This window comes from Rhinatrema bivittatum, chromosome 9, assembly GCF_901001135.1.
Source record: "Rhinatrema bivittatum chromosome 9, aRhiBiv1.1, whole genome shotgun sequence".
NCBI lineage: Eukaryota > Metazoa > Chordata > Amphibia > Gymnophiona > Rhinatrematidae > Rhinatrema > Rhinatrema bivittatum.
This window is the reverse complement of record NC_042623.1, coordinates 253,071,960-253,085,818: the sequence shown is the minus strand read 5'-3', so window position 1 is coordinate 253,085,818 and position 13,859 is coordinate 253,071,960. Positions and strand designations below refer to the sequence as shown.

The window sequence follows — 13,859 nt, the reverse complement described above, 5'->3', positions numbered from 1 at the left end:
AGTGAGAGGATGGCTGTCCAGTCTTTAGCATTGCATGCTGTAGGTATGATTCTCTACCAATTAGTGAGAGGTTTATTGTGTGTGCCCTTGGTGCAAAGTGCTCCTACGCCTCAGAGGAAAAGGTCTGGAGGCTAGAGGGGCTAGGGCTCAGGCTGGAGGTGGGGCAGAGCTGGGCTGGGGCCTGGGGGAATGCGGGTACTGCTGAGGCTGCTGGAGGTTGAGGGCAGGCTCTGCTGAGGATTGATGCTGCAGGGCCAGCTGTGCTGGAGTCGGAGGGCAATAAATATGAGCCGCTGAGGAATTTCCATGGGTGGCTGTGTGTAGTGGGTGGGATTGAGATGGGGGAGGCAGACTGTGCTGCACCTGTGGGTGGGGGGGGGGGGGGGCAGAGGGCAGCCTGTGATGGGGCCGAGTAGGCTATACTGGGGCTTGGAGCAAGAGGGTAGGCTGGGCTGGGCCTGGGGAGCAATTCATAGGGGCCTCTGGGGATTTTCCATGGTTGTCAGCTGTTCTTAATATAATGGGGATGCTTGTGAAGATCCTGGAGGAAAATCCTGGAGGAAATCCTGGAGGAAAACCTGTTCCAGTCTAACACAGGCCTGGGACTGGGAAGCAGATTCACCCTTCAGCAGAATAATGATCCTAAGCACAAAGCAAAATCAACAATAAGAACAGATGATTTGCGATACTGGGTCAGACCAAAGATCCATCAAGCTCAGTATCCCGTTTCCATCAGTGGCCAATCCAGGTCACAAGTACCTGGCAGGATCCCAAGGGGTAGTCAGATTCCAAGCTGCTTATCCCAAGAATAAGCAGTGGATTCCTGCAACTTTACCTTAATAATGGTTAATGGACTTTTCCTCCAGGAACTTGTCCAAACCTTTTTTAATGGCAGCTACACTAATAGCTTAATTATGCATTGAGTAATAATAATAATAATAATAATAATAATGGAGTGGATCAGCAAAAAAAAAAAAGAATGTCTTCAAGTAGCAAACTTACAGGCCTATTCAGTAAAGTCCGTGGGAGAGCGGACGAACGCCTGCTCTCCTGAGGTGCGCGCGATTCAGTATTCAAATTAGGTGGTGCGGTAGAAACGGGGAAAAGGAGGCGCTAGGAACACTAGTGCGTCCATAGCGCCTCCTTTTAACCCAGAGTGGTGGCTGTCCGCGGATTTGACAGCCGACGCTCAATTTTGCCGGCGTCGGTTCTCGAGCCTGCTGACAGTCACGGGCTCGGAAACCGGACACCGGCAAAATTGAGCGTCCGGTTTTCGGCCCGACAGCTGCGGGCCGAATTCAAAAAATTTTTTTTTAACTTTTTTTTACTCTTTGGGACCTCCGACTTAATATCGCCATGATATTAAGTCAGAGGGTGCACAGAAAAGCAGTTTTTACTGCTTTTCTGTGCACTTTCCCGGTGCTGGAAGAAATTAGCACCTACCTTTGGATCTGCGCTAATTTCTGAAAGTAAAATGTGCGGCTTGGCTGCACATTTTACTTTCTGTATCCCGCGCACATACCTAATAGGGCCATCAACATGCATTTGCATGTTGAGGGCCCTATTAGGTGCCGCGGGTTGGACGCGCGTTTCCTCCCCTTACTGAATAAGGGGTAAGGGAAAACGCGCGTCCCAGAGCAGGCTAACAGTGCGCTCCGTTGGAGCGCTCTGTACTGTATCGGCCTGTTAGTCTAAAAGAAAATCCACTAGAAAATCTGTGGCAAGGCTACAATTGCAATACCCAGTCAACTTCAAAGAGCTTGGGCTCTTCTGTCAAAAAGCATGGGCAAAAACTGCACCACCCTGCTAGGCAATATTGGTAGACACTTATTCTAAATGACTTAGGATGTAAAAATATACAACCAAGGATTTTTTTTTAAATTCTTAATTACTTCTGGATTATTTCTACGATTGTTCTTTCACTGTAAAAGTAGAGCACGTTGTGTAGATCAGTGAAACAAACTTCTACTTTAAGGCATTTTGAATTGTCCTTTTTAGACAGCAAAATGTGAAAAATATACAAGGCTGTAAGACTTGCAAGGCACTATATGCAGTGTGCACATGGCATGAGTCTTATTGAGTACAGTGTGTACGATTTGTGAAACACCGCAAGAAAATCTTACAAGTGTCAATTTTTGATGGTAAAATAATTGGTAAAACATGGCAGGTAGGAGCAAGGGATTAGGTGGAAGAACAAGTGTAGCAGGGTGTGGGAGTGACAGCGTCTGACAGCACTGTGTCTGCAGATGTGAGGGCTGGCAGGGTGGAGACGTGAGCGTGAGAACAAGCGAGACAGAGTGGGCGTGAGAGACAGAGAAAACCCGTCTTCTTCACGGATCGGAGACAGACAGGTTGGGGGAGGGAAAGAGATTGAAAAGTGTTGGAGGAACCTGTGAAGAAGAAGAAGAAAGAAACCACACGTGGTGCTATCTGTGCCATTACTGAGACTTGAAATCACTTCCAGGACCCCCTTTATGCCTATTTTTAGGAACCGCGCTGTGCACTTCAAAGAGAGAGGAGGCGGCAACGCAAATTATCCCTGAATCGGGCATGTGAGTCTCCCAGTTGTGAAAAATAACCAGCGAAGGCACGAGTCTCCATTTTAGGATTAACCCGCTTTCTACTGCTTCTTGGAAGCGCATCCCGCGTGGAATCGGCTCTCCGGGGCCCGGCTCGGGAATCCATCTCTGCTGCAACCGGGGTGGAAGCGATTGCAGAACTTTCCAAGACGGTAGGAAGCCAGGGTTTCAAATGCACGCGCCTTCGGCGAGCGGCTAGTCTCGGCTCCCGACTTCCCAGAAAGCTGCCACCACCCATGGGCAACCTTCTGCCTGCCTGCCCGTCTTTATCATTCGTCTAAAAGGACTCCGCCGGCATCATCCCTTCCCCCCCACACATCAACTTTATTCGCTGTAACTAGGTCAGTTCATCATTCCGGCTGAAAAGAAAAGAAAAAAAAAAAGCAACCTGCCAGCTCTTTGCGGCAAGCGGGATTATGGGGCGAACTGGAAGTTGCAACTTGGTACCACCAATTAAAGACATCTGAGCTCGCTACAGGGCGAGATAGAAGCGGCACAAGAGCGCAGGGGAGAGGGGGAGGGGAGCAAGCGCCGACCCCCCCCCTCCCCCTCCCCCTCCTGCCTCCCTGCCGTCCAGCACTGACTCATCCGCAGCCCAGACAGCACGCGGCCCTCGCAGCGCGCGCCAGCCAGCCAGCCGCGCCTCGCGTCACCGCTCTCTGTGTACCCGCAGTGACGTGCGAGGTTTGTGAGGGCCGCCGCCGCCGACGTCAGGGATTTCTGCGTTGTTAGTGTCTGTCGCGGGGAGCGCTGCGGGGCTGAGGGGAGGGGGAAGGAAGAGGAGGAAGACGGGGGCGGAAATCGGTCGCGCCGGGGGGGGAGGGGTGACGGAGAGAGAAAAGGAGGCGGGGTGGAAAGCGGAAGGCAGAAGCCGGCGGCGGAGGATGTGTTGGCTGTGCGTCCGAGGCCTGGCGGCGCCGCCGAGAGCAGCAGCAGCAGCAGCCGCCGCCCGCAAGTAAACGCAGCTCCATCCCGTCCGTGTGAGGGGGGGAGAGAGAGGAGGAGGAGGCGGGGGCGCCCCCCCCCCCGCTGCCTTCGTTATCGCTTTATTCTCGCGGCACCGAGTCCCCCCCCCCCTTCTGGGGGGTGAAGGTCTCACGTACTCCTTGATAGAGCCGGAGCCGGCGGGGGAAGGGGAGTGGAAAGATCCCATGCGATGCCGGCCCGCGAGGAGCCCCTTCTTCTCCGAGTGTGGGTGAGAGAGAGCGCGGGGGGGACGGGGGGGACTCGGAGCACCGGGAGCGGCACAGGATATTCAGGAGACTCCTCCGGCGGGGGGAATGGTTCCGACCCCAGTAGTAGGGAAGAGAGCCGGCGCCGGAACCCCCGACCCCAGTAACAGAGAGAGAGAGAGAGGAGCCGGAACCCCCGACCCCAGTAACAGAGAGAGGAGCCGGAACCCCCGCCCCCAGTAACAGAGAGAGAGAGAGAGAGGAGCCGGAACCCCCGACCCCAGTAACAGAGAGAGAGAGAGAGGAGCCGGAACCCCCGACCCCAGTAACAGAGAGAGAGAGAGGAGCCGGAACCCCCGACCCCAGTAACAGAGAGAGAGAGAGGAGCCGGAACCCCCGACCCCCAGTAACAGAGAGAGAGAGAGGAGCCGGAACCCCCCGACCCCAGTAACAGAGAGAGAGAGAGAGGAGCCGGAACCCCCGACCCCAGTAACAGAGAGAGAGAGAGAGGAGCCGGAACCCCCGACCCCAGTAACAGAGAGAGAGAGAGGAGCCGGGACCCCCCGACCCCAGTAACAGAGAGAGAGAGAGGAGCCGGAACCCCCGACCCCAGTAACAGAGAGAGAGAGAGGAGCCGGAACCCCCGACCCCAGTAACAGAGAGAGAGAGAGGAGCCGGAACCCCCGACCCCAGTAACAGAGAGAGAGAGAGGAGCCGGAACCCCCGAGCCCAGTAACAGAGAGAGAGAGAGAGGAGCCGGAACCCCCGACCCCAGTAACAGAGAGAGAGAGAGAGGAGCCGGAACCCCCGACCCCAGTAACAGAGAGAGAGAGAGAGGAGCCGGAACCCCCGACCCCAGTAACAGAGAGAGAGAGAGGGGAGCCGGAACCCCCCGCCCCCAGTAACAGAGAGAGAGAGAGAGGAGCCGGAACCCCCGACCCCAGTAACAGAGAGAGAGAGAGAGGAGCCGGAACCCCCGACCCCAGTAACAGAGAGAGAGAGAGGAGCCGGAACCCCCGACCCCAGTAACAGAGAGAGAGAGAGGAGCCGGAACCCCCGACCCCAGTAACAGAGAGAGAGAGAGGAGCCAGAATCCCGCCCAGCCAGAACCCTCTCACCTCCAAGGAGCAGGGAGGGGACCCGAACCTCTCGCCTCCCGAAACGGCGGGAGGGACCAGAACCGCCCCCCCCCCCCAGCAAGAGGGAGGAGAACTGGGACACCCCCCCCCTGAGCCGGAACCAGAACGACCTCTTCCAGCAGGGGGGGGGGGGGGGAGAGAGAACCAGACCCTTCCACCTCCAGCAATAGTAGAGGAACCAGACTCCCTTCTTCTTGCTGGAGGGAGGAGCGCCAGAAGGGCTCACCTGCAGAAGCAGGGGAACTAGAGAGGACAACCAGAATCTGCACCCCAGAGGGGAGCCAGAACAGCCCTTCCCCCAGCAGGAATGAGGAGAGCCAGAGCTCCCCAATTCCAGCAATATCCTTTCTCCCCCTTCCCAGTAAGAAAGATGAGAACCAGAACTCCCAGTCCCAAAGAAAGGAAACAGAAAACCCCACATCCAGCAACAGATAGGGGGAACCGGATTCCCTTCCTCCACCTCAGTGAGATGGAGAAGAGCCAGAACTCCCCACCTCCAGGAGCAGGGAGGGAAACCCTCACATTCGTATACATATGGGGAGCTAGATTCTCCATCTCCACCCCATGAGAGGGAGGAGATCCAGTCTCCTCCACCCCCTTTCCAGGAGCAGGGAAGGTAAACAGAGCCTCCCAAGCAAGAAGGGGAATAACCAGAACTTCTGTCCTCCAGTAACAAGGAAATCAGAAACCCCCCGTATCCAGGAGAGCCAGAACCCTCACTTCCAGCAGCAGGGAGAGGAACAGTACTAAAGCCCCACTCTTTCTCTTACTCACCATAGAGAGGAACCAGAACCCTTCGCCCCAGTGACAGTAATGGAGATACTGGAATCCCCCATTCTTAACAGCAAAGAAAGAACCCTCATCCCAGCTGCAGAAAGATAAATCAGCATTAGAACCTTATACCCCTAGCAACTAGAAAGAAAATTAGCACCAGAACCCCTGCCATGAGCAATGGGGGGTGGGGGGAATAATCTCCAGAGCCCCCTATCACTAATGACAGGAAGAGCATCAGAATCCTTAAGCCCTTGACAGCAGGGGAAAAGAGCCAGCACTAGAATCTCCACTTCAGCAGAAGAGAGGGGAATCAGTACCATATCTCCCATCTCCCGCGGCAGCGTGGGGAGCCATTACTTGATCTTCCAACCTAGTTGCAAGGTGTGGAACAAGCACTAGAATCCCCACTATCTACAGTAGGGAGGGAAACCAGCACCAGCCAGGATCTACACAGCCGCGCACAACTCTGAACTTAGCAGTGGCCCTTAGAGCTCATGGAGAATCCCCACCCCCATAACCATGAAGAACCTAACATTTGGCAGGGCATGAAGCAAAGTTTCTGCAGGAAAACTTTCTTTGCAGCAATAGTGTGCTGTCCAGTTGGTATAATCCTGTCCAAGGGCTTGAAGCTGGGAGAGATAGCTTAGGGTGGTGTGCTGGATAATTGTTTGCTAAGTAGTATCATTGCAATAGAGTGAAGTTAGACTTTAATTAAAGCATGCAAAACCCTAATGGCTGTGCATTCCAGAGTAAGTAAAGCTCAGATGATTTCTCCCTGAACAAACTGAATAACACACCATATTTTCTTCCAGATTAATTGACGGCTGAATGGAATTGCACTTTCAACATAGAAGAATGGATAATACTGATGTATGGATGTCTAGGTTGGCTTGAAAGAGAGAAGATCTCAGAAGACACAACAGATCAAATCATTGTCGCTGTTTGTTAAACTTTAATTTTTTCTGATGGTGATGTTTCTTAAGTGGTATATGCCTGCTATTGTACAGTGAATTACCATTCTATATTTCACCAGCACTTTTGGATATGTATTTAAATCTGAATGTATTTTCAAATCCTCAGAATTTGTCTGATCTTTGCAACTGAAGACAAAAATGCCCCCAATCACACAGCACCAGCTTTACTTTCCGACTGTGTTGGAAGAGAAAATAAGGGTATTAAACCAGCACTTCTTGAACTAAAATATTATATGGCCATCTTTGTATTTGTGTAAATTAACATATAAAACTGGTAATCAAAATCAAGAAAAAAGACGGAGGAAAAATATCTGACTAAGCAAAAAATGAATATGGTTCTATAAAGGGAAACAATAACCACTGGAAATAGGAATTATATTAACAGATTGAAATTTAAAAAAAACAAGCATTTTATTTATATTTACAAAAGTGGCATTATAGGATAATTACTGCTATAAAATCTTGCAGTTTAGCCATGGAAAGGGTTCCAACGAAGCTACCTTTGGGTCAGAGTTCAAACAAAAAGCTGAGATTGGATGATGATGGTGGTCCCCCAGTAAAAAAAGTGATGACAGAAATGGACATGAATGGAAAGGTGCAGCTGGGGCTGAATAAACTGATAACAATTAAGAAAGAAGTCATAGAGGATTGTGAAGAAGCTTCACTGCCGATGCGTGGAGAAAATGCCAAACCAAGCAACGTTTTGGCATTGGAACCTTCAAATTTAAATCCTGAGTTGAAGCACACACTGGCACAATTCCATTTAAGCAGTCAGAGCTCGCTGGGAGGCCCGGCAGCATTTTCAGCTCGTTGCTCCCAAGAAAGCACATCACCTAATGTGTTTTTGCCTCTTCCATCTCCTCAGATTCTTTCAGCCCCACTACTTATTCCCTCAGACAGTTCTACGGAGCTCACTCAGACTCTTCTAGAAGGGGAATCTATTTCCTGTTTCATGGTTGGAGGAGAAAATAGACTCTGTCTTCCTCAAGTCTTAAATTCTGTACTGCGGGACTTTTCACTCCAGCAAATTAACATAGTGTGTGATGAGTTGTACATATACTGTTCAAGATGTACTTTGGATCAGCTTCACATCCTTAAAGTCTTGGGAATCCTTCCGTTCAATGCACCATCCTGTGGATTAATTACATTGACCGATGCTCAGAGACTATGCAATGCTTTGTTACGTCCACACACTTATCCCCAAAATGGCAGCTTGCTCCCTGCTAAAAATTCTTTGGCACAACTGAAGGAAACTGGTAGTGCCTTTGAAGTAGAGCATGAATGTTTGGGCAAGTGCCAGGGCTTGTTTGCACCCCAGTTTTACAGCCAGCCCGATGCTCCGTGCATCCAGTGTTTGGAGTGCTATGGAATGTTTTCACCTCAGACGTTTGTAATGCACTCCCACCGCTCACCAGACAAAAGGACCTGCCACTGGGGCTTCGAATCTGCTAAATGGCATTGTTACCTTCACTTGAGCCCCAGGTATCTAGAGATGCCCGAAGAGAAAAAGCTAAAGTGTCTTCTGGAGGAAATGAAAGAGAAGTTTAGTTTGAAAAGCCGTCATCGAAGAACGCAGGTTAAAGTAAGTCCTGCTTTCTATGCTGCATGCAGAGCCCTAATTTAGTGTTATGTGGATTTAATTAATTTTAAAGTCTTGATATGTTGAGATGGATAAGCGAAATTGATTGTGTGAAAGACTTGCATCTTATGAAAATAAGCCTATTTTTGTTCATTGAAACATAAGCAGATGTTGGATCCTTTGTCAGGATCCGATCTCTATGTACAACTAGGACTGCATAAGTCAGATAGACTTGGACAGTGGGTGACTTTTTTTACATCACTATTACACTGTTTTTATTTAAAAGTCAAACTATGTAATTCCCAACAATGGGAATACGAGAAAAATCTAATAAACAGAGTTAAAACAAACAAAAAAAAAAAGAAACCTAAATAAATTCTATAAAGTCAAACAGGTATAATTTGTAAGAGATCCAGGTCATGAAGACATAAAGAAGTTGGGAGGGTGGGTGAAGATGGTTAAAATGGTGCATAATAGACCAACATTTATAGGGAAGGTCAGCATCAATGAGGCTGCAGCTCAGTAGGTTATGTAGGGAGAAGGATGGAATCTCCTTCCTGAAGATGTGCATTTTTTACTGTATTTGAAGATGAAGTGAGAGAGAGAGAGGGAACACAGGCCATCTTTCAGAGTGGTGAGGAATGAGGGAGAGCAGAACCTTGAGTTAGAGGTTAGATGTGAATTTAATGGAGCACCAGTGGAGAGACTCGAGGGAGAAGGGGCAGAGATGGGTGTGAAGGAGAGGAGAGAGATTCTCGCTACTGCATTTTGGATGGATTATAAAGGAGGGAGGTGGGAGCAGCAGGAGATCATGGAGGCATGTAGCAAGGTTTTGGTTGTCAGAGGAGCGAGGGAGGGATACATCTTAAGTTAGAGAGGGAAATGCAGCATGACTTGGCAATGAAGTGAAATTGTTGGGTGGGTAAAGGAATGTAATGGTACTGTTATATAGCCTAGTTACACTTTTCTACATAGAACATGTAAAACTGAGATGGGTTAGCAAAAAAAACAAGGAGGTCTTTTATATTTTCATTACATAGAAGGGAAAATAGGTGGCCCAGATGGCCATTCTCGTCTGCGGTCATCTTCTGTGAAGAACGTCCACAACTGGTTGACTCAAAACCATGCAGGATGTTTCGGTACTCTAAATAGGTTTTCTTATGGTTTTTATTATAATCCACATGTATCCTTCTTATAGTCCTAACTTGTGATACTTTCACCTACAGTCCTGAATGTTTTTTTCATTTTCCATTGGGTGTGGAGGTGCTGTGCCATCTTTGAAATGTTAAGTTTGCTTCTAATTTTTTTTTAAGTTGAATGAGTTGAAATGCATATCAGTGCAATTGTAAATATCGTACACTACTTGTATTTTGATAAAGGTGTAGCACATGGAAATATAGGGCTCTTAGAGTTTGTCACTCTGGATATAGAACATGGTTTGCATGTTGTGTTTACTCAGGATTTGATTTTGGATTGGGAGATTACTGACTGATAAAATATTCTTTTACAGTAGCTCTAATGACTGGGGAAGTTCTTAAAGCCTGAGGAAGAGCAAAGGATTAACCTATTCAGTAAAAGTTTTCTGCCTTCGGTTTTGCTTTTGGGAAGTGAAAACGTTAAGAGTTTGCACTTTTAGTTATAAAACCATTTAAGGACACTTTTTTGGTTTGTGTTTATAACAGCAGTTATCAACTGAGAAGGGCATCTTGAGCCACCCAGTTGGCTGTGTCCTATTTACTGTGCTGCTGCAGACTTAGATTTCTGGTTGTCTCCCTCCCTTGCTTTTACTGTCATCTTCTGTATGTGTCCTAAGCAAGCTTGAATTCTCTCTCTGTCTTTTTATTTATTTATTATTTTTTTATATACCGACATTTGATCTCAATTGAGACATCACACCGGTTTACATTCAGATACTGTAGGTATTTTTCTATCCGCAGAGGGCTTATACTCTTTGTACCTGAGGCAATGGAGGGATTCAAACACTGGTCTCCTGGTTCATAGTGCACTGCTCTAACCACTAGGCTGTTCCTCCTCCCTGTCTTGGATGTTGCCTCCTCTGCAGGCAGGCTATTCCAGGCATCCACAATCCTATCAGTAAAGTACAGTTGGAAAAATACTTTTTTTGCTTTGAAGAACAGATATAAATTACAGATGGTTCAGAAAACCATAGTCTAAAGCCTCTCCCATAATCCTAGGATTTTTTTCATCAAGTGGAAGTAGATTGATTCTTTCTGATCTCGAATCACAATCTGAGAAAACTGGGGGTTTTAACCATTTAGACCTTGAGTATACTTGTCACTGTTTTTTTTTTCTCAGTGTTCATTGTTCACTTTTGCACGTTTGACTTTTCCAATACGACAGTTTGACTACTAAATCCTAACTCTGTTAAATGCTTTCTTTGCATAGATTTTTGTTTTCTCTGTCTCAGCAGATTAGTAATGTACTCAAAGGAAACATGTTTTTTCCGATTTGTCTACTGTTGGGAGTTTTCTGTAAGGTTTTCCTGTTTCCCTGTTCCTTTTTTTTTATCTCTCTTCTAATTGCAAGGCTTAGTGAATTTACAAGCCCACTTCACCTGATGGGAATCCTGGAAGAGGAAGTAGTTTCTTTTGTTATGAATATTTAAATTCCTACTTTTAGTTTAAATATACATGGCCCTTTGGCTCTCACCCATGTTAAAATAAAATACTAAAGGACTAGATGTCTTGTAATCAAAATCGTTTTGAAAGGATGAGTCCATAGCCAGACACCAGTTCCACTATTCATGATTTTAAAAAGGCTGATATTATTTAACTAATGAATACCCTTGCCTCTGTAGGCATGAGGATTTTGGTGTTTTCCAGCCGCAGTCATGCTGTTGCAAAGTTGGGGGGGGGGAGAAAAGGTAGGCCACTTTGTAAATGAAGGTTGATGCTTGGCGGTTTATGAAGCTTCAAATACGTAACCTGCTTCCTGAGGGGGGTGGTCTTGTAGAGCGCTTTGCTTCTGTTTTTACGTGACCTCATTGAAGATCTGCATCATTGCTGCGTAAGTGGGATGCTGTGATAAGATCTAAACTTGCAGCTAGCAGTAGTGAACTGAATATTAGTCATTGTTGGTTTGGTTTCTCATTTGCTTTCTCAAGTTTTTCCATTGGGAACTGAACGGGTGGGTAGTTTTAGTCTGGGGAATCAAATTTGGTCATGTGGATTAGAAAGCACCTTATAATTTTGTCACTGGCAAGTAATATTTGAAGGTGTTTCAAAATCCGTTTGTTCTTTTTATTTCAGTATGTTCTGTACATGGTTAAAATATGCAATAATACCTATTGCGCTTTTTTTGATTTAACTTTTCTCCCATGTCAAGAGCATTATTCATTAGCAAAAGACATATCTGACTTTTTTTTTTTTCCCAAATATTTTTAGATAACGAGCTGCTATCACAAACTTTACTAGGTGTTCACCTTAAAAAAAAAAAACAACCTGCCATTTTGTAACTTATTAGACAAGGATTTGTTGCCCCTTATTGACTATTCAAGCTTGGGGAATGCAGATGGAGCCTGACGCCAGCCTTCATGGCCAGCACATCAGAAAAGTCAGACTTGACCAATCTTGATTTGCTTACTTGATGTGTGTAAAGCCCCTCTGTGTAGGAAGTGTTCTTCAGACTGCAAAGGGTTGAATCTGACCTGAGTGACAGAAGTGCCTCACACTGCATTCCCACTTTTGCACATGTACTCCAAGAGCTTTATTATAAACACCGTTTTCCGATGTTGTGTACATGTTCTCTTATCTTAGCACTTCCATTTGTCACTGGTGGTATTGAAGATTAGAGCAGATTGTTTGTTTATTGCTGAAATTCTTGGCATGATAAATAACATTGGCAGTACGGTAGGCACTCAACAGCACAGAATGGTAACCAGTCCATGCTTATTAAAGTCCTGTGAATATAAGCCTTTGAGGGAATGATACATGAGACAGGCACTTAGGTCATCAAGATTTCTGAAGGTGCTCTTGGAAGCTGTAAGTAGTACTGTACTTTATCATCAGGAAGTAGGGGCTGCGTTTGCAGTGCTATGCGGGGAGGGGGAGAATGAGAGTGATTACAAGTGTCCCAAAAGACGACAATCCGTGCCTTGATGTCTACTAGAAACCCTGCACAGATAAGAGTATAAAATAGTTTGAGACAATATCTACCTCTCTTAACTGTTATAAACAAGTGTTTATCTAACTTGACAAATGAGTTCAGTTAACACTTGTTTATAATATCGATGCTGGTAAAATTGAGCGTCCATTTTCCTAACCCGCGCACGGCTATGGGGGCACAGTTTCCCCTCGTGCCTTCTGCATTGCGTTAGGGAAGCGAGCGCCCAGTTTGGACGCACAGTTCTAGCATGTCCATATTGCATCGGCCTCTGTCAGCAGAAAAAAAAGATGGTATTGCCCCTGTGTAGATCCCTGGTGAAACCTCATTTAGAATATTCTGTGCCGTTCTGGAGACCGCACCTTCAAAAGGATATAAACAGGGTGGGAGTTGATCCAGAGGGTGCTACTAATATGGTCGGTGGTCTTTATTCTAAAGCATCTGAGAATAGACTTTTAAAATCTAAACATTTGCAGCCTACATGAAGAATGATATAGGGGAGATATAACAGAGACATTTAAATATCTCAAAAGTTTCTATGCACAGGCGGTGAGCCTTTTTCAACAGAAAGGAGGCTCTGTCTAGTACAAGAGGGCATGTGATGAGGGTGAAAGGGGGTAGACTCTGGAGTAATCTTAGGAAATATTTCTTTACAGAGAGAGTGGTGGATGCATGGAACAGTCTCCCTGTGGAGATAGTAGAAATAAAAACAGTAACTGAATTCAAGAAAGCATGGGATAAATAAATACAGGGGATCTCTAAGGAAGTGATGGGAATTATAGAGGTAAATTAATTGGATGGATAGGAAAACTAGATGGGCCTTACAGTTTTTTTTTCCTGCCATCATGTTTCTATAGCAGGGGTAGGAAACTCTGGTCGTGGAGTGCCACATACTTGTCTTTTAGGATATCCACAATGAATATGCATGAGGTATATTTGCATGCACTGCCTCAATTGTCATTCATATTCATTGTGGATGACCTGAAAACCAGACCTATTTGTGACACTCCAGGACCAGAGTTGCCTACCCCTGGTCTATAGCAACAAATTATAGCATTATGTATCTTCAGTTATTTGTCCACGTTTGGTGTTTGCCTCTTGCAACCATAAACCAGTCTGTCCTCTTAATGTCTGTATTGCTTCAAGGAGGGGGTCCATTTGCCTGGAACATGAAGTTATTCCTACAGCTCTGTATGTAACACTGTTATAGCCATGGGAAGGATTTCAGTGTAGTGATCCATTAAAGCTAGATTAGTAATATAGAAATAAAAGTCAATGAACAAGTTATAGGCGATGCCATTTTATTATTGGATTAACGCAAGTGAGGGAAAGAGCACTGTCGCTGGCTGGTCCCGTACTATGGAACTCCATGCCACTCGAAATAAGACTACAGACAAATCTGAAATTATTCAAAACTAATCTGAAAACCTGGCTTTTTAAACAAGCATTTTATAAAGATAAAGAAAAGGAGCAAAATAGTTGAGCGATAAGGATGCACCAAGCTAGAAGTTTTTAGTAAC

The 13,859-nt window shown here is 46.4% G+C and overlaps 1 protein-coding gene across 5 annotated transcripts in view; it reads left to right on the top strand.

Annotated features, from left to right (window-relative positions):
* The first annotated feature begins 2,565 nt into the window (after window positions 1-2,565).
* SKIL (SKI like proto-oncogene) overlaps window positions 2,566-13,859 on the top strand; it is a 47,940-nt gene continuing 36,646 nt past the window's right edge. Inside the window, exons 1-2 of one of the 5 annotated variants that reach the window (XM_029615182.1) lie at window positions 2,566-2,731; window positions 6,477-8,220. In XM_029615182.1, coding sequence (XP_029471042.1) covers window positions 7,114-8,220 — 1,107 coding nt within the window. In that variant the 5' untranslated portion in view covers window positions 2,566-2,731; window positions 6,477-7,113. Of the gene's footprint in view, window positions 2,732-2,751; window positions 2,921-3,134; window positions 3,264-3,389; window positions 3,775-6,476; window positions 8,221-13,859 lie in introns of those variants that run through there. The other 4 variants (XM_029615183.1, XM_029615184.1, XM_029615180.1 and 1 more) reach the window with 4 other exon arrangements.